Source organism: Zootoca vivipara, chromosome 10 (genome assembly GCF_963506605.1).
Source record: "Zootoca vivipara chromosome 10, rZooViv1.1, whole genome shotgun sequence".
NCBI classification, from domain to species: Eukaryota; Metazoa; Chordata; class Lepidosauria; order Squamata; family Lacertidae; genus Zootoca; species Zootoca vivipara.
The window spans coordinates 66,989,925-67,006,045 of NC_083285.1; the positions used below are offsets into that span (position 1 = coordinate 66,989,925).

The 16,121-nt window shown below is 48.0% G+C and overlaps 1 protein-coding gene across 1 annotated transcript in view; it reads left to right on the forward strand.

Annotated features, from left to right (window-relative positions):
• Positions 1–16,121, forward strand: part of LOC118091532 (collagen alpha-1(VII) chain-like) — a 179,852-nt gene that overhangs the window by 22,603 nt on the left and 141,128 nt on the right. Inside the window, exons 5-11 of the mRNA XM_060279757.1 lie at positions 747–840; positions 3,444–3,617; positions 5,212–5,372; positions 7,867–7,996; positions 9,176–9,289; positions 11,488–11,643; positions 13,312–13,428. Of these exons, the coding sequence (XP_060135740.1) occupies positions 747–840; positions 3,444–3,617; positions 5,212–5,372; positions 7,867–7,996; positions 9,176–9,289; positions 11,488–11,643; positions 13,312–13,428 (946 nt within the window). The remainder of the gene's footprint in view (positions 1–746; positions 841–3,443; positions 3,618–5,211; positions 5,373–7,866; positions 7,997–9,175; positions 9,290–11,487; positions 11,644–13,311; positions 13,429–16,121) is intronic.

Genomic DNA, 16,121 nt, shown 5'->3' on the forward strand with positions numbered 1-16,121 from the left:
GGAAAGGTAAGATAGAAAAAAGGATGAAGTACCACACCCATTTGACTCCCTTCCAACAGCTCTCATCATCTTTGAGTCATTTAAGTTCTTATTTACATTGCATTTAATTTATCCCTGTAATGACTTCTTTTATAGTTCTGTTATGCTATAACATCAAGTCACCTTACAAACTTAGTCTAAACATATCAGCATGTTATCTTTAGAGCAGTGTTTGTTCATATATTCTTCGAACCATAACCATTGGGCCCTTAATTTCTGGTGTGTTTGATTATCTTATTACCGCAGTTAATTTTGCCAATTCTATAAACTCTGTTAATTTAATTAACCAATCCTCTTTTGTAGGTATGTGATTTCTGTTTCAGGTCGCAAATTTAAGCCGCACTTTAGCTTTTCACGGGGGGTGGGGGGGTGGGGAGTGAGGCCAATATGGTAATATGGTATATGTACCAATATTACCAATATTAAACCCATTATCAGCTTGTGGGTGAGCCTTCACATAGCCACAACAGCAGCACCTATACACAAGAGGAAAGGAAGAACAGGCTTGCAAGGACCCCAAAGTTTACCGAAGTAAACAGACGTTCTTTAAGAACCAAAAGGAAGGAAAAGAGCTTAAAAACAACCCAATGAGGACCTGAACCGGTTCAATGGGCTGATTCTCGGGGACTCTAGCACAGGGAGAAATCTGTTCACCTTCCCTTTTCCACGTTATTGCTATATATTTCTATTTTTGTTTGTCGTCGCAGGCGGTCGTTTTAATCACAGACGGGAAATCTTCTGATTCCGTCGACGAGCCAGCAGCAACCCTTAAGAACAGGGGGGTAACCGTGTTTGCTGTGGGTATGTACAGCTGGAAATAAAAGCCACGGGGTCCGTCACATCAGTGCTCAGCAGCTGGTGTGGCGTAAATGGTCAGAGCATTGGACCTTGGGTGGGGGAGAGGCCAGGGTTCAAACCCTGCCCTCAGCCATGACGCTCACCGGGTGACCTTACGCCAGTCACACGGCCTCTCTGCCTAACCTACCTTCCAGGGTTGTTGTGGGAGGGGAAAGAACGATGTGGGAGGGGGCCGCTTTGAGCTCCTGGGAGGGAAAAAAAGGTGGGATGTCAGTGTGAAAAGAAACAAACAAATAGTCGCTGCCACCTACTAAAATAGATTCAGAACAACCACTAACTTACTTAAAAACAAACAAGAAAACAGCAGCAGCATAACATTTAGGTTGAAACATGGGTTATAAATTGTTGTTAACTTTTGGGCAGGCATAGGCAAACTCGGCCCTCCAGATGTTTTGAGACTACAACTCCCATCATCCCCGACCACTGGTCATGTTAGCTAGGGATGATAGGAGTTGTAGTCTCAAAACATCTGGAGGGCCGAGTTTGCCTATGCCTGCTTTTGGGGATAGGGCCGGGCCATCTTTATTTATTTTTCTTTATAGTTTATTTTTTTATTTCTATCCCACCTTTTCCTCCAAGGTTTTCAAGGTGGCATAAATAATAATAGTAGTAGTAGTAATAATAATAATAATATTAATAATTTATTATTTATACCCCGCCCATCTGGCTGGGTTTCCCCAGCCACTCTGGGCGGCTTCCAACCGAATATTAAAAACAGTACAGCATCAAACATTTAAAACTTCCCTAAACAGGGCCGCCTTCAGTTGTCTTCTAAAAGTAAAATAGTTAGTTATTGCCTTGACATCTGCTGGGAGGGCGTTCCACAGGGCGGGAGCCACTACCGAAAAGGCCCTCTGTCTGGTTCCCTGTAACCTCACTTCTCGCAATGAGGGAATTGCCAGAAGGCCCTCGGTGCTGGATCTCAGTGTCCGGGCTGAATGGTGGGGTGGAGACGCTCCTTCAGGTATATAGGACCGAGGCCATTTAGGGCTTTAAAGGTCAGTACCAACACTTTGAATTGTGCTCGGAAACGTACTGGGAGCCAGTGTAGATCTCTCAGGACCGGTGTTACGTGGTCCCGGCAGAATGGTTTTCTCCCCCTCCCCAATTTATCCTCACAACAACCCTGTGAGGAAGGTTCAGCTGAGAGGCAGCGGGACTGGCCCAAGGTCACCCAGCCAGCTTCATGGCTGAGTGGGGATTTGAACCCTGGTCTCCCATATCCTAGTTTACCACTGTAGCTACATCTTACTGAAGGCTGGGAGGGAAGCGTTAAGAGATGGGTTTCATTTGAGGACATCCCTGGGCAGAAGCTGAACCTTCTTCCCTTCTTCTCATGATAGCCCAGAGTCTGCTTTCACGGGCAGATGTGGCCTGGCTCATTTACTTTATCCCAGCAATGGGAAAGATGGGCCTCTTGAGATGTTGCTCCCATCACCCCTGAGCTTTAGCCGTATTGGTTGGGTGTGATGGGACTTGTTGCCCAAGAACATTCAGAGGACCACCAATGCCCTATTCTTTAAATCACTTGGAACACTGTGGGAGCCAACTGAGACCTTAAGATGAGCCAACTGGATCAGGCCCGTGGCCCATCTGGTCCAGCATCCTGTTCTCACAGGAGCCAGTCAGATGCCTGCGGGAAGCCAGTGAGCAGGATCTGAGCACAAGAGTCCTCTCCCCACCCTGTAGTTCCCAGCATTATACAGTCATACCTCGGTTTAAGTACGCCTCAGTTTGAGTACTTTAAGTACTCTGCGGACCCGTCTGGAACGGATTAATCCACTTTCCATTACTTTCAATGGAAAAGTTCGCTTCAGGTTAAGTACGCTTCAGGTTGAGTACTCCGTGGACCCGTCTGGAACGGATTAATCCACTTTCCATTACTTTCAATGGGAAAGTTCGCTTCAGGTTAAGTACGCTTCAGGTTGAGTACTCTGCGGACCCGTCTGGAACGGATTAATCCACGTTCCATTACTTTCAATGGGAAAGTTCGCTTCAGGTTAAGTACGCTTCGGGTTAAGTACTCCACGGACCCGTCTGGAACGGATTAATCCACTTTCCATTACTTTCAATGGGAAAGTTCGCTTCAGGTTAAGTACGCTTCAGGTTGAGTACTCTGCGGACCCGTCTGGAACGGATTAATCCACTTTCCATTACTTTCAATGGGAAAGTTCGCTTCAGGTTAAGTACGCTTCAGGTTGAGTACTCTGCGGACCCGTCTGGAACGGATTAATCCACGTTCCATTACTTTCAATGGGAAAGTTCGCTTCAGGTTAAGTACGCTTCGGGTTAAGTACAGACTTCCGGAGCCAATTGTGTACTTAAACCGAGGTACCACTGTAATCTCCAGCTGCAGAGGCAGAACATAGTCATCGTGACTAGTTAGCTCCTGACAGTTTCATCCTCCCTGAATTTGCCCAAACTTCTTGCAACGCCCTCCAAGCTGGTCGCCATCATTTGCCTCCTGTTCGAGCAAGTTTAAGGATGCACTGTGTTTCCAGAAGTTCTTTGCCCTCCTGCATTGCTTCCTTCCTCCCTCTGGTTAGGAATTAGAAATGCAGATAGGAACGAGCTGAGGAAAATAGCATCCGATCCCATCGAGGAGCACATGCTCTACGCCAAAGACTTCAGCCAACTCGGCAGCCTCTCGCGAAAGGTGTCCCGGAGGCTTTGCTTCACGGCTTCGGAGCCCCCACAACCTGCCAAGCAAACGGCCAATGGTAGGTCCAAGGACCCCCCTTTCCTTTATTGAAACCGTCCCAGCACTGACGAGTTGAGCCCAGTGGAAGGAAAGCCAGATGGAACTGGGCATGAGGAAGACTTGGAAGGTTATGGGGATGTATGGGGTGTTAGGGGAGGGATAGTACCTCCGGTGGGGGACACGTCATGCTCCTTCTGGGGTAGTTTGTTCACCTCTGGTCCCCACCCTGCACCTTACCTTCCAAGTCCCGGACTGCAGAATCCGGGACCAGCAGCCGCGTGACACCGGAAGTTGCGTTGACATAACTTCCGGTGTCGTTTTGCCCTTCTGTGGGCACCAAAAATGGCCGCCGCCGGCGTCGAAATTCGCTTCTACGCATGTCAGGAAGTGCGTCGACGCAACTTCCGGTGTCGCTCTGCCCATCTATGGGCACCAAAAATGGCCAACACAGGAAGTCGCGTCTATGCACTTCCGGACATGCGTAGATGCGAATTTCGACGCTAGCGGTCGAAATTTTGAAGCCGGTGGTGGCCATTTTTGGTGCCCATAGAAGGGCAAATCAGAAAGAAAAAAAATGGCCACCGGCAGGAGAAAATAACGGAGAAAAACAGGAGACGAAGTGATACGGGGGACCACCGGGAAAAGGTAAGTAAAAACGGGGGGTTTCCCGGGTAAAACGGGGTACTTGGCAGCTATGCCCTGCACTCAGCTCTCAACTGTGGCTCCTAGAAGGTGTCAACATGCAACAGTGGCCAAAATCCTGGGAAAAGGCTTTGACTGGCTGTCTAAACCAGGTGAGGGTAGCCGATGGGTCTCAAACCCTCAGTCGAGGGACTTCTCCTGCATGCAAAGACAGGCTCTGGTGGATTGAGTGGAGGAGGCCAATAGTCGGCCCAACAGACAAGAAGGCGGTTTCTGCACATGCTAGAGGGGGAAGTGATGGGCCTCATCAACCTGGGAAGGTAGCCTATCTAGGAGAAGGAAACCTCTGCTGCCTTGTGGCACATCTTTGGGAATAGAAAAGGCTCAGGAGCAAACCCTACACAAATCCGGAGTGGAGTCCTTACGATGGTTGGATTGTGCCTTGTATGTATGCCCCCTTCTGGCAACTCCTGCAAGGTTAAATGTATTGCTCTGCTTTCCTTTGAACCACATCATCGAGGCTGAGAGGGGGGTCTTGTCACCTGGGCTGCCCAGGACCTCTAGACACATTGCCCAAGCTTGCACCCCAGGGTGGTCATTCAGTGCTGTTAACCTCACTTGGTTTGACCTCACCCCCGGAGGCACACTCCATTGTCTCTTGGGACAGACGGGCGGCAAGAACAACTGTCTACTTCAGAATGTTCCAAGCTCTTACTTGGTCAGTCTGACAATGAACTTTTTGAGTTCCAGAAAGGCTCAGTGGCCGGTCTGTTACCTGAGGACATTTCACAGTAGGGAAGGTGCTCGGCTGCAGTTCTGAGGAAACTACACAGAAGCTGAACGTTCCCAGTTCCAGCTTGGCTCCTGACATCCTGAGGGCCAGCCCGAATTTTTGTGTAGCCAGAGTACCTCATCGTTGCTTCCTCCAATTCCCTACCTGCCAACCATGTTCCTTTTCCTTCTCCTTGCAGTTGAGAAGATTGTTGGGCCGCGGGACCTCACAGTCAGCGAGGAGAGCCACAGCTCTCTGAGACTTAATTGGACACCCGCAACCGGGAAAGTGACCAGCTACCGTATCATCCTGGACTCACTCTCAGCTGGCGGACAGGTCTCTCCAGAGGATCAGCAGCAGGTAGAACCATAGATGTGTACAGTTGGAAGGGACTCCAAGGCTCATCAGTGGGGTGTAGTGGTTAAGAGCAGGGGACTTGTAATCTGGTGAACTGGGTTCGCTTCCCCGCTCCTCCATTTGCAGCTGCTGGGTGACCTTGGGCTAGTCACACTTCTCCGAAGTCTCTCAGCCTCACTCACCTCACAGAGTGTTTGTTGTGGGGGAGGAAGGGAAAGGAGATTGTTTGCTGCTTTGAGACTCCTTAAAGGTAAAGGGACCCCTGACCATTAGGTCCAGTCGCGGACGACTCTGGGGTTGCGGCGCTCATCTCGCTCTATAGGCCGAGGGAGCTGGTGTACAGCTTCCAGGTCATGTGGCCAGCATGACTAAGCCGCTTCTGGCAAAGCAGAGCAGCGCACGGAAACACCGTTTACCTTCCCGCCAGAGGGGTACCTATTTATCTACTTGCACTTTGACGTGCTTTCGAACTGCTAGGTTGGCAGGAGCAGGGACTGAGCAACGGGAGCTCACCCCATTGCGGGGATTCGAACCGCCAACCTTCTGATCGGCAAGCCCTAGGCTCTGTGGTTTAACCCACGGTGCCACTTAGGGTAGTGATAAAGCAGGATATCAAATCCAAACTCTTCTTCATCATCATCATCAACTGTTACAGTGTGGCAATCACAGCCCCCCAAAACCCCATACTTACAACTCTCTGGTGGATTATTTAGAGATCAGGGATTTTTAAAGTGTTTGGCCTCCGGGCAACACATCTTGGAGAGTTTTGGCCAGGCCGTCTTGCGTGGGTCACTCTGAGGTCACTGTGTGGGAAGGTTGAGTTTTGCTCAATGATAAGCACCAGAATACTGATACACACATGAACTTGGGGGTTCATGGGTGTTAGGTGAGGGGTAGTGCCTCTGCTGTGAGGGACATGCTGTGTTCCTTCTGGGGTCATGTGGCATTGGGGCAAGGTGAGCTGAAAGGCAGGAGATGCATGTGCAGTTGGGGAAATGTTTGTTTCACAATCACACCAGTATGGATCAGATCTCTAAAGTGCTGGAACTTCAGCTCAGCTTCCAAGTATTGATGCTTAGAATCATAGAAAGGTAGAGATGGAAGGGACACCATGGGTCATCTAGTCCAACCCTCTGCAACACAGCTAAAGAACCCTGACGGATGTCGATCTAACCTTCCACCACCTTCTCCGGGATGCCATTCCACTGTCAAACTGCTCTTACCACCAAAAAGTTATTCCTAATGTTTAGTCAGAATTTCCTTTCTTCTACTTTTTAAATTTTATTCATGCTTTTCAGATTTATACATTTCACTAATTTTACAAGCATTTTAACATTTCAAAACGTGACTCCCTCCCCTTCTTTCTTTGCCTCCTTAAATTTATTTTTAATATCTTCTGCATATCCAAATTAACTTAATTTGCTCATTTATTCATCTACTTTCAATACATTCTCTTATAAAACTGCAGGTTATTACAATAATCCTGCCAATGTTCTTTTCTGTTTACAATTTATCTGCAAGCATTTAATAAACCATTTCCATTCTTTGATAAAAAGTTTGTTGTCTTGATTTCTTATTCTTCCGGTAAGTTTCACCATTTCTGCATATTCCATAAGTTTCTGTATCCTTTCTTCCTTTGCTGGGTCTTCTGCTTCTTTCCATTTTGGGGGGGGCAAGGAAGTATTAGTATTTATTAAATTTACATACCACCCCATACCCAGAGGTCTCAGGGCGGTTCGGAGGTCTTGGGGCATACATGAATAAGTTTCTATATAGTTTAGGTCATGGATAGGCAACCTAAGGCCCGGGGGCCGGATGCAGCCCAATCACCTTCTCAATCCAGCCTGCAGGCGGTCCGGGAATCAGCGTGTTTTTACATGAGTAGAATGTGTGCTTTTATTTAAAACGCATCTCTGGGTTATTTGTGGGGCCTGCCTGGTGTTTTCACATGAGTAGAATGTGTGCTTTTATTTAAAGTGCATCTCTGGGTTATTTGTGGGGCATAGGAATTTGTCCCCCCCCCAAAAAAATATAGTCCAGCCCCCCCCACAAGGTCTGAGGGATAGTGGACCAGCCCCCTGCTGAAAAAGTTTGCTGACCCCTAGTTTAGGTAGTTCTGTCCCTATGATTTCCAAAAGAAAAGCTTGTTGTTGTTTTTTACAAAAGTTATTTTAAACATCCTTTTCAATTCATTATATATCATTTCCCAGAATCTCCTTTCTTGTAACTTGAATCCATTGCTTCGAGTCCTACCCTCTGGAGCAGCAGGAAACAAGCTTCCAGATGACAACACTTCCGATATTTATAGATGGCTATCCTATCTCCTCTCAGTCTCCTCTTTTCCAGGCTAAACATGCAGCTCAATAGAATTGTAGAGTCGGAAGGGACCCCAAAGCCTACCTCCTGGTAGTTCAACGCCCTGCAATGCCAGGAACCACAGGAGATATATATGCTCTTCCATCCTTCCTCTTATTTATTTGGGTATTGTATATGACAGGTTGTTTTGGATGCCAACAAGAGCTCAGCGCTGGTGACGGATCTGAAACCCAACACCAAATATTTATTCACTGTCATGGCTGTCTACTCTGATGTTCTGGGGGAGCCAGCGACTGTCAAAGGGAGAACAAGTGAGTTTGTATTTTGGGAGCACAACAATAGGGTTCTTCCCACTCCCCTGTGTTGACAAGGCAGGCGAGGGAGACAGCTAGAAAACAGAATTCTCTTCTGAAAGCGTTGGGCTTGTTTCCACACATGCATGGGTGCCATGTCTGCAGATGCTAATAGGGTCGACAGGCCAGTAATACTATGACAGGATAAGAAGAGGTTGAGTTGCCATCCATGGGAACTTTAAAGCAGTCCTCACCAATCTGGTGTGCTTGGGAAGCCAGCTCCCATTTGCCCCACACTCTACGTGGGGCTACCTTTGAAGGTGACCCGGAAACTACACTTAATCCACAATGCGGCAGCCAGACTGGTGACTGGGAGCGGCCGCCGGGACCACATAACACCAGTCTTGAAAGACCTACATTGGCTCCCAGTACGTTTCCAAGCACATTTCAAAGTGTTGGTGCTGACCTTGAAAGCCCTAAACGGCCTTGACCCAGTAGACCTGAAGGAGCGACTCCACCTCCATCGTTCAGCCCGGACACTGAGGTCCAGCTCCGAGGGCCTTCTGGTGGTTCCCTCCCTGTGAGAAGCAAGGTTACATGGAACCAGGCAGAGGGCCTTCTTGGTAGTGGCGCCTGCCCTGTGGAACGCCCTCCCATCAGATGTCAAGGACATAAACAACTATCTGACTTTTGGAAGGCATCTGAAGGCAGTCCTGTTTAGGGAAGTTTTTAATGTTTGATGTTTTATCACTTTATTATTATTATTATTATTATTAGTTGGGGATAGGGAATTGGAGTTGTAATCCAAACTAGGGCACCGTAGAGACTTACTAGGTGTCCTTAATCAGAAAGAGGCACGGCTGAGGAAAAGCACCTTTGAAAATTGTGATGGGAACTGACCTGATCTCTGCCCTCTGGACTGATCTTTGTGAATAAGGACTTGCTTGTTTTTGTTTGTTTATTAAATTTGTATACTGCCCTTCCTCCGAAGACCTCAGGGCAGTTCACAGCATAAAAATACAAAATAAAGACACAAAATGCGCAATAGAAGAAAAAAACAGAAACAAAAAACCCTTAATGCCCCTTTAAACGTGTCGTGTGATTTATATACCTGCAAGGCATATACATTGCTTGCTCAGGAGGTCCGTTTGTTGCACCGTGGATTCATTCTTCGGCCCATGTCCTTTTGTTTTGAAGCATCCATACCTACAGTGACCCATTTCCGGGTCGTAGAAGAAGGACTGTTCAGCCTGAAAGTGGCTTGGACCCCTCCGTTGGGAAAACTGGAAGGCTACAAGGTCTACCTGCCAAGTAAGTCAACGAAGTCCCTGTGAGATTTGTGTGTTTGTCTGTGAGAAAAGGAATTCAGGGAAAAGGAAAACAGCGGTGCCTCGGTTTTCGAATGTAATCCCTTCTGGAAGACCGTTCAACTTCTGAAACATTCCAAAACCGAGGCATAAAGGGTGGCCTGCGAATTTAATAGAGAAAATTGTGAAAAACAACAGATTCACGCAGCAGAAGCTGTTCGACTTCTGAGGCGTGTTCGAAAACTGAAACTGAAACAGCAACAGAGACGCCCAAAAACCAACTTATTACCAAACTTAAAACCATGGAGAGACCTGGTCTGAATAGAGACATTGGATTCTTATCTCATTATACACGATAAAGCTATTTCTAGCCAACTCACCCCTTGCTTTTTCCTGTAAGACCAATTGCAGTCGTTAACAGTCGTCAACAGGTTTACCACACCTATCAGCCCAATCACCCATTCCCACCACCCTTCTGAGTAATACCCCTCCCCACCCTCCCACTATATATAAGGGTCTGGTGACTTCTGTTTCCGTGTATCGGAAGAAGTGTGCATGCACACAAAAGCTCAGACCAATGACAAACTTAGTTGGTCTCTAAGGTGCTACTGGAAGGAATATTTTTATTTTGTTTCAAGGTACCACTGTAAGCCCAGGGTCTACAGTATGGTACTTTGGGTCCTCAACGTGGTGCCCAGGGGAACCACACTGCTCACCAAGGCTCTCTGCCCTACGCAGTCTCCTCCTCCTCCTCCTCCTCCTCCTCCTCCTCCTCCTCCTCCGGGCTTGGTAGGGTTTGGTGGGGGTTTTTTTTGCTTTTTTCTGGGGGGAGGGTGATCGCCTCAACTCACTCTGGACAAAACCTGCATTGGCTCTGAGCAGCCCAATTCAGTTTGGGATCCAAGATTTGTCTAGACCAGATGCTCAGCCCTGCAAAGCCCCCATCCCACCGAAGAAGAACTTGGCAGTGCTCAGAACACCCCTCGCCAAACATGTGCAAAACTCCTGCACCCCCCCCCAAAACAAGTAAAACTCAGACCGAAAAAGCAGGCCACGCCCTTCCCCCAATACAGCAAAGGTTCACCAAGAAAAGCAGTGGGATATATTCCCAAAATCAGGACCAAAAAAACTCTTCAAATAGGAGGTGTGGATTTTCCTGTGGGGTCCGCCGAGTCTGCTATTTGTAATTCGGATGGTATTGCAACCTTTGAAAAGTCAAGGGGAAGACTTGTTAATATGTCTGGTCAAAACCTTTGCAAATTAACCTTTGGATTTCGTATAAAAACGTGCAGCGATGTTGGGGGGTGGGGTGGGAGGATTTTACAGCTACACCAGGGAATGCGATAGATAAAATCATACTTTATGTATCCTGCCCGTTTCCAGAATAAAAGTCAAAGCAGCGTGAAGAGGGTTTGTAGGTAGGTAGGGACCGGATAGGTACCCCCTCCAGAAAGAGGCCGGACCTAATAATCCTGTTTAGCTTCACCAAAGGGGTGCATTGATGGGAGGTTGTCTCCTCTGAAGGAGCCGTAACGCAGCTTGGGGGCCCTTCTGGATCCCTTGCCAATATTTTCATGTGTATTTTGTCCTCCAGCCTGGTACCTGTTGAGATAACACTCTTAATTATAAAAAAATTCCTTCAGTAGCACCTTAAAGACCAACTAAGTTTTTATTTTGGTATGAGCTTTCGTGTGCATGCACACTTCTTCAGATGTAATCCCTTCTTAATTATAATCAAATCTATTCTTTCCCATCTCATAATATTAGACTTTCCCCATGTAAAGTGTTGTTTCATGTTCTGCGTCTAAGTTAATTCATTAACAGTACCAGGAAGTTTAAAAAAAGGGTGCCCCTGAGCATGTACAGAGTATTTACACGTTGCAGTTGTGTAGGACACATTTGAGACAGGGAGGATGATGTCGAGCTGGAAAAGATTGAGGAAAGGACATTCCAAATGATCAAGGAGTTGAAGCAAGTCGTTTGGGACATTTCCCTTTTGTTTCCTAACTAAACCATAAGATACCTCTTTCCCTTAAGCCTCTGCTTCCAGCATTGTCATGTGCCTGGCTCCCTTAGCTCCTACCAGATTCCCAAACAATAAGCAGCCATTTCTTTCCTTTTTGCTGCCTTCTCCCCAAAAAATTCATTCCAGCTCCTGAGTGGACTTGACTCGATTTGCTTTCCTTTCTACCTCCTGCTCAGCAAACAGGCCTGGGTCGACCTCGGAAAAGATTCTGGCCCGGGATGTCTCCTCGCATGTCCTCGATAACTTGCAGGAGGACACAAACTATACTGTCAGCATTTATGCCGTCTACCCAGAAGGGCCTAGCCAGGCGGTGTCAACAACTGGCAGAACTTGTAAGTCCTTCCAAACGTTTCTTTGTTGTTTTTCAGATCCGTTTCGGGAACAGGACCCCCATGTAGGGGGCTAGCAATTTCTAGGTCCATTTGCCCAGAAGTGGCATCCCTGTGGCACTTGCCAGGGGTGTGGTATCCTTAGCTCAGCAGGTAGAGCATTGGTTTTGCATGCAGAAGGTGCCAGGTTCAAGTCCTGGCATTTCCAGGTAGAGCTGGAGGAAACCCCTGCCTGAAATTCTGAGTAGCTGCTGCCAGTCAGTGCAGACATACTGCACTAGATGTGCTGGGTGGTGGTGGTTGGGTATAAGGCAACTTCCTGCAGAGGGTGGATTTTATTTGTATGTTTCATGTACTGTATATTCCATTTTTCCTCCAAAGATCTCAAGGTAGAGTACATTATTCTCCCCTCTTCCTCCTTTAATTGACATGACAACCCTGTGAGGTAGGTTAGGTGGAGATTTTTCCAAGGCCACCCAGTGAGCTTCATGGCCAAGTGGGGATTTGAACCCTGGTCTCTCCCAGGCCCTAGTTTGGCCCTCTGATCACTACGCCACACTGGTTTTCTGGAGCTACGTGGCATTTATATTCCCCATAACGTTCAAGCTGGGGGTTCTGTGGAAAGCTAAAATAGCGGCACCGCTCTGCCACATCTGTTTCTGCAACAGTTGACATTAGGGGATGGTGTACTAAGGTTTTAGCATCCGGTTCTTAACCAGTAATAATATACTAATTTATACCCCACCCATCTGGCTGGGTTTCCCCAGCCACTTTGGGCAGCTCCCAACAGAATGTTAAAAACACAATAAAACATCAAACATTAAAAACCTCCCTAAACAGGGTTGCCTTCAGATGTCTTCTAAAAGCCAGATAGTTGTTTATTTCCTTGACATCTGATGGAAGGGTGTTCCACAGGGCGGGCGCCACCACCGAGAAGGCCCTCTGCCTGGTTCCCTGTAGCCTCACTTCTCACAGAGCTGGACCTCAGTGTCCGGGCTGAACATCTTAGAATATTAAAGTGTCAGGTGTGACTTCAGCCTGAACGTAGCAGAGTGTTGCGCAATCCAGAAGCTTCTGGTGGTAGTAATGACTAGACGTCTGGACGCAGAATAACTATTTACAGGATTTATTAAATAAAAGAAATCCAGAGTTTCTATGTACAGCTTTAGAACTCAAAAACAAAGTAAAATAAATCCTTTCCTCTCTGTCTCTCTCTCTCTCACACACAACCAACTGTTACAGCACTTCTCCTCCTACACTTACCACACCACGTACTGTGCTAGCTTTCTCTGATAACAGGACTCAGTGCTAATCTTCAACCAATGAGAGAGCAGTTGCTGCGGCTGAGGCAGACCTTGGCTTTCTGCCCAGTGTTAATTGCTTGTCCCAGAGTTAGTTGTGTGAAGAAGTAATCTGATGGTTTCTCATGCTACCAATTTAGCAAAACCCGAACAGAACGATGGGGGTGGAGACGCTCCTTCAGGTATACTGGGCCACGTTTAGGGCTTTCAAGGTCAGTACCATAGCTGCCAAGTTTTCCCTTTTCTCGCAAGGAAGCCTGTTCAGCATAAGGGAAAATCCCTTTAAAAAAGGGATAACTTGGCAGCTATGGTCAGCACCAACACTTTGAATTGTGCTGGGAAATGTACTGTGAATGTTTGTCTCCTGCAGTAAAGCTGCTGTCCGTGGGAAACTTTGTGCTTGAGAATGCAACAACCAATACAATCCAGGCCAGATGGATGCAAGTCAGAGGTGCCTCCGGATACAGGCTGACGTGGGAGTCTTCAGGTAGAGAGCATCCTTACTTTAGTTCTTTGCAGGGAAGGGACCAAGCACTCACTGAAGAACGTGACTTTTCAATACAGTGGTACCTCGGTTTTCGAACAGCTTAGTTCCCAAACAACTCGGAACCCAAATGCTGCAAACCCGGAAGGAGGAGTTCTGGTTTTCCAACTTTGCCCCGGAACCCGAATGTGCTCCTGAGCTTCCATTTTTGCATGTGAAGACCTTTAAACCTCCTCCTTAAATAAATTCAGACAAGACTCCAAATTTTGGTTTGGTTTTTGGCAGAATTTAGGTCATAACTTTATTGATTACAGCAAGTGAGTAGTTACATAGGCTCTGGTTCGACTAGTTCCCTGCACCGTGGCAGGTAGCGCTGACCCAGAGCTCCATCATAGGTGAGCCTAGGGTGAACACCTGGAATGGCAGAAAGCCGGGGACATGCTATGTCCACCACCCAGATGTCCCCCTGGACTCAGGCACGGGCACAACCCCCTCTCAGGGGTTGACCAAACCATTGAGTCCCTGGATTCCTTTAACAGAATACCCCTTCGCATAGGGATGGCGAGAGCGTTCCCCCATCCCTATCACCTGAACCAGAGCCTATCCTCAACCTTACAAGTTGTGACGATTTGCTACACGGCAGGCGAAACCCAAATGGCACCAGCCAGTCAGCCAAGTGGGGGAAATTCCTGCCGTGCCCCTGTCCCAACGACAGGCGACACACGATGGCATACCAAGGTCATGCGTGCAAGCCCTAAATATAGGGAGAGGTGGTGGGTGTTCCGATGCACTGACCAAGAGAGAAAGCTCAGGGTCACATGCATTGGCATATATAGGTCCCTTGATCCATTTTGGCTAGCGTCCCCATTGCTCAGAATGAACCCAGCATCAAGGGACCTATCAATAGGGTGTTGTGGCTGACCAATCGTTGTTGTTTAGTCGTTTAGTCGTGTCCGACTCTTTGTGACCCCATGGACCAGAGCACGGCAGGCACTCCTGTCTTGCACTGCCTCCCGCAGTTTGGTCAAACTCATGTTCGTAGCTTCGAGAACACTGTCCAACCATCTTGTCCTCTGATGTCCCCTTCTCCTAGTGCCCTCAATCTTTCCCAACATCAGGGTCTTTTCCAAGGATTCTTCTCTTCTCATGAGGTAGCCAAAGTATTGGAGCCTCAGCTTCAGGATCTGTCCTTCCAATGAGCACTCAGGGCTGATTTCCTTAAGAATGGATAGGTTTGATCTTCTTGCAGTCCATGGGACTCTCTAGAGTCTCCTCCAGCACCACAATTCAAAAGCATCAATTCTTCGTACCCACCCACAACACAAGGGTTTGGTTGCCAGGTCTCACCGCAACACGTGCCCTCTTTAAGGGAGGACCCAATTTAGTGTTGCACGACTTGTTTGAGTCCCCCCTCCGTCTTAATTTAAACCTTTCCCCTTCCGCTTCTGCCCCCGGGCCTTAGTCTGCCTACCCATGTTCTAAACCCTAGAATGGTAGGATTTGGATTAATCGGGATATGTTCAAAAGTACAGTACAAGCTGTAGAGCTGTGCCAGACAAGAGATTCCTAGTCTGGCTCCCACAAACCAGCCTGGTTGTCCTGCAGAAGGGCAAATCTGTTAACATGACAAAAGGGGTTGATGGGGGCCATCTGAGATGAATCCTTTGGAATGGGGAGACAGATGTTGCCAAGGTGATGGGGGGTGTTTGAGGTGACAGGAAAAGAGTTTTTGAGCAAGCGGAGCTGCAAAGGAGGAGGAGGAAGAAAGAATGGGATCCATCTTGGGAAGGTTGGCTGGAAAAGATGCCGTGGACTCCATTGCTGCAGGGCAAGCCCCTCTCGAAATGACCCTGCTGTAAGATCCAGACTCCCTCCATGCAGACCGAAGGTTTAAATAGGTGGATAAGCCATATTTATTAAAGCTATGACAGTCTGCGCTTGTCTCAGTTTTCCAAAGGGCCACACACCACAGACCCTGGTTGAGAGGGGTGGGGTGGGGGAGGCACCCAAACAGTGTGCAGGATCAAACCGCAGTGCACCTGAGGTTCAGTATTGCCACATGTGGATCGAAGCGAGGCAGATTTGCTGTGGTCTAAAACCACAGAGCCTCTTGGGCTTGCTGATCAGAAGGTTGGCGGTTCGAATCCCCGCGACGGGGTGAGCTCCCGTTGTTCGGTCCCAGCTCCTGCCAACCTAGCAGTTCGAAAGCACATCAAAGTGCAAGTAAATAGGTACCTCTCTGGCGGGAAAGTAAGCGGCATTTTCGTGCGCTGCTCTGGTTCACCAGAAGCGGCTTAGTCATGCTGGCCACATGACCCGGAAAAACTGTCTGTGGACAAACGTCGGCTCCCTCGGCCAGTAAAGCGAGATGAGTGTCACAACCCCAGAGTCGTCCGCGACTGGACTTAACAGTCAGGGGTCCCTTTACCTTTACCTTTTATGTGTGTTAACTGGTTAACCAACACCAGCAGGTCTGTTTTGTGAATCACCAGGGTTAGTTCGCTACTTATCACTGTCTGCAATTTTCTGCATTTCGTTTCCGCCTGATCTCCCCTGTTTACAATTCCACGCGCTCACAGCCCCCAAACCTTGTGTATGTAACCATTAGGTCCAGTCGTGACCGACTCTGGGGTTGCGCGCTCATGTCGTTTTACTGGCCGAGGGAGCTGGCGTATAGCTTCCAGGTCATGTGGCCA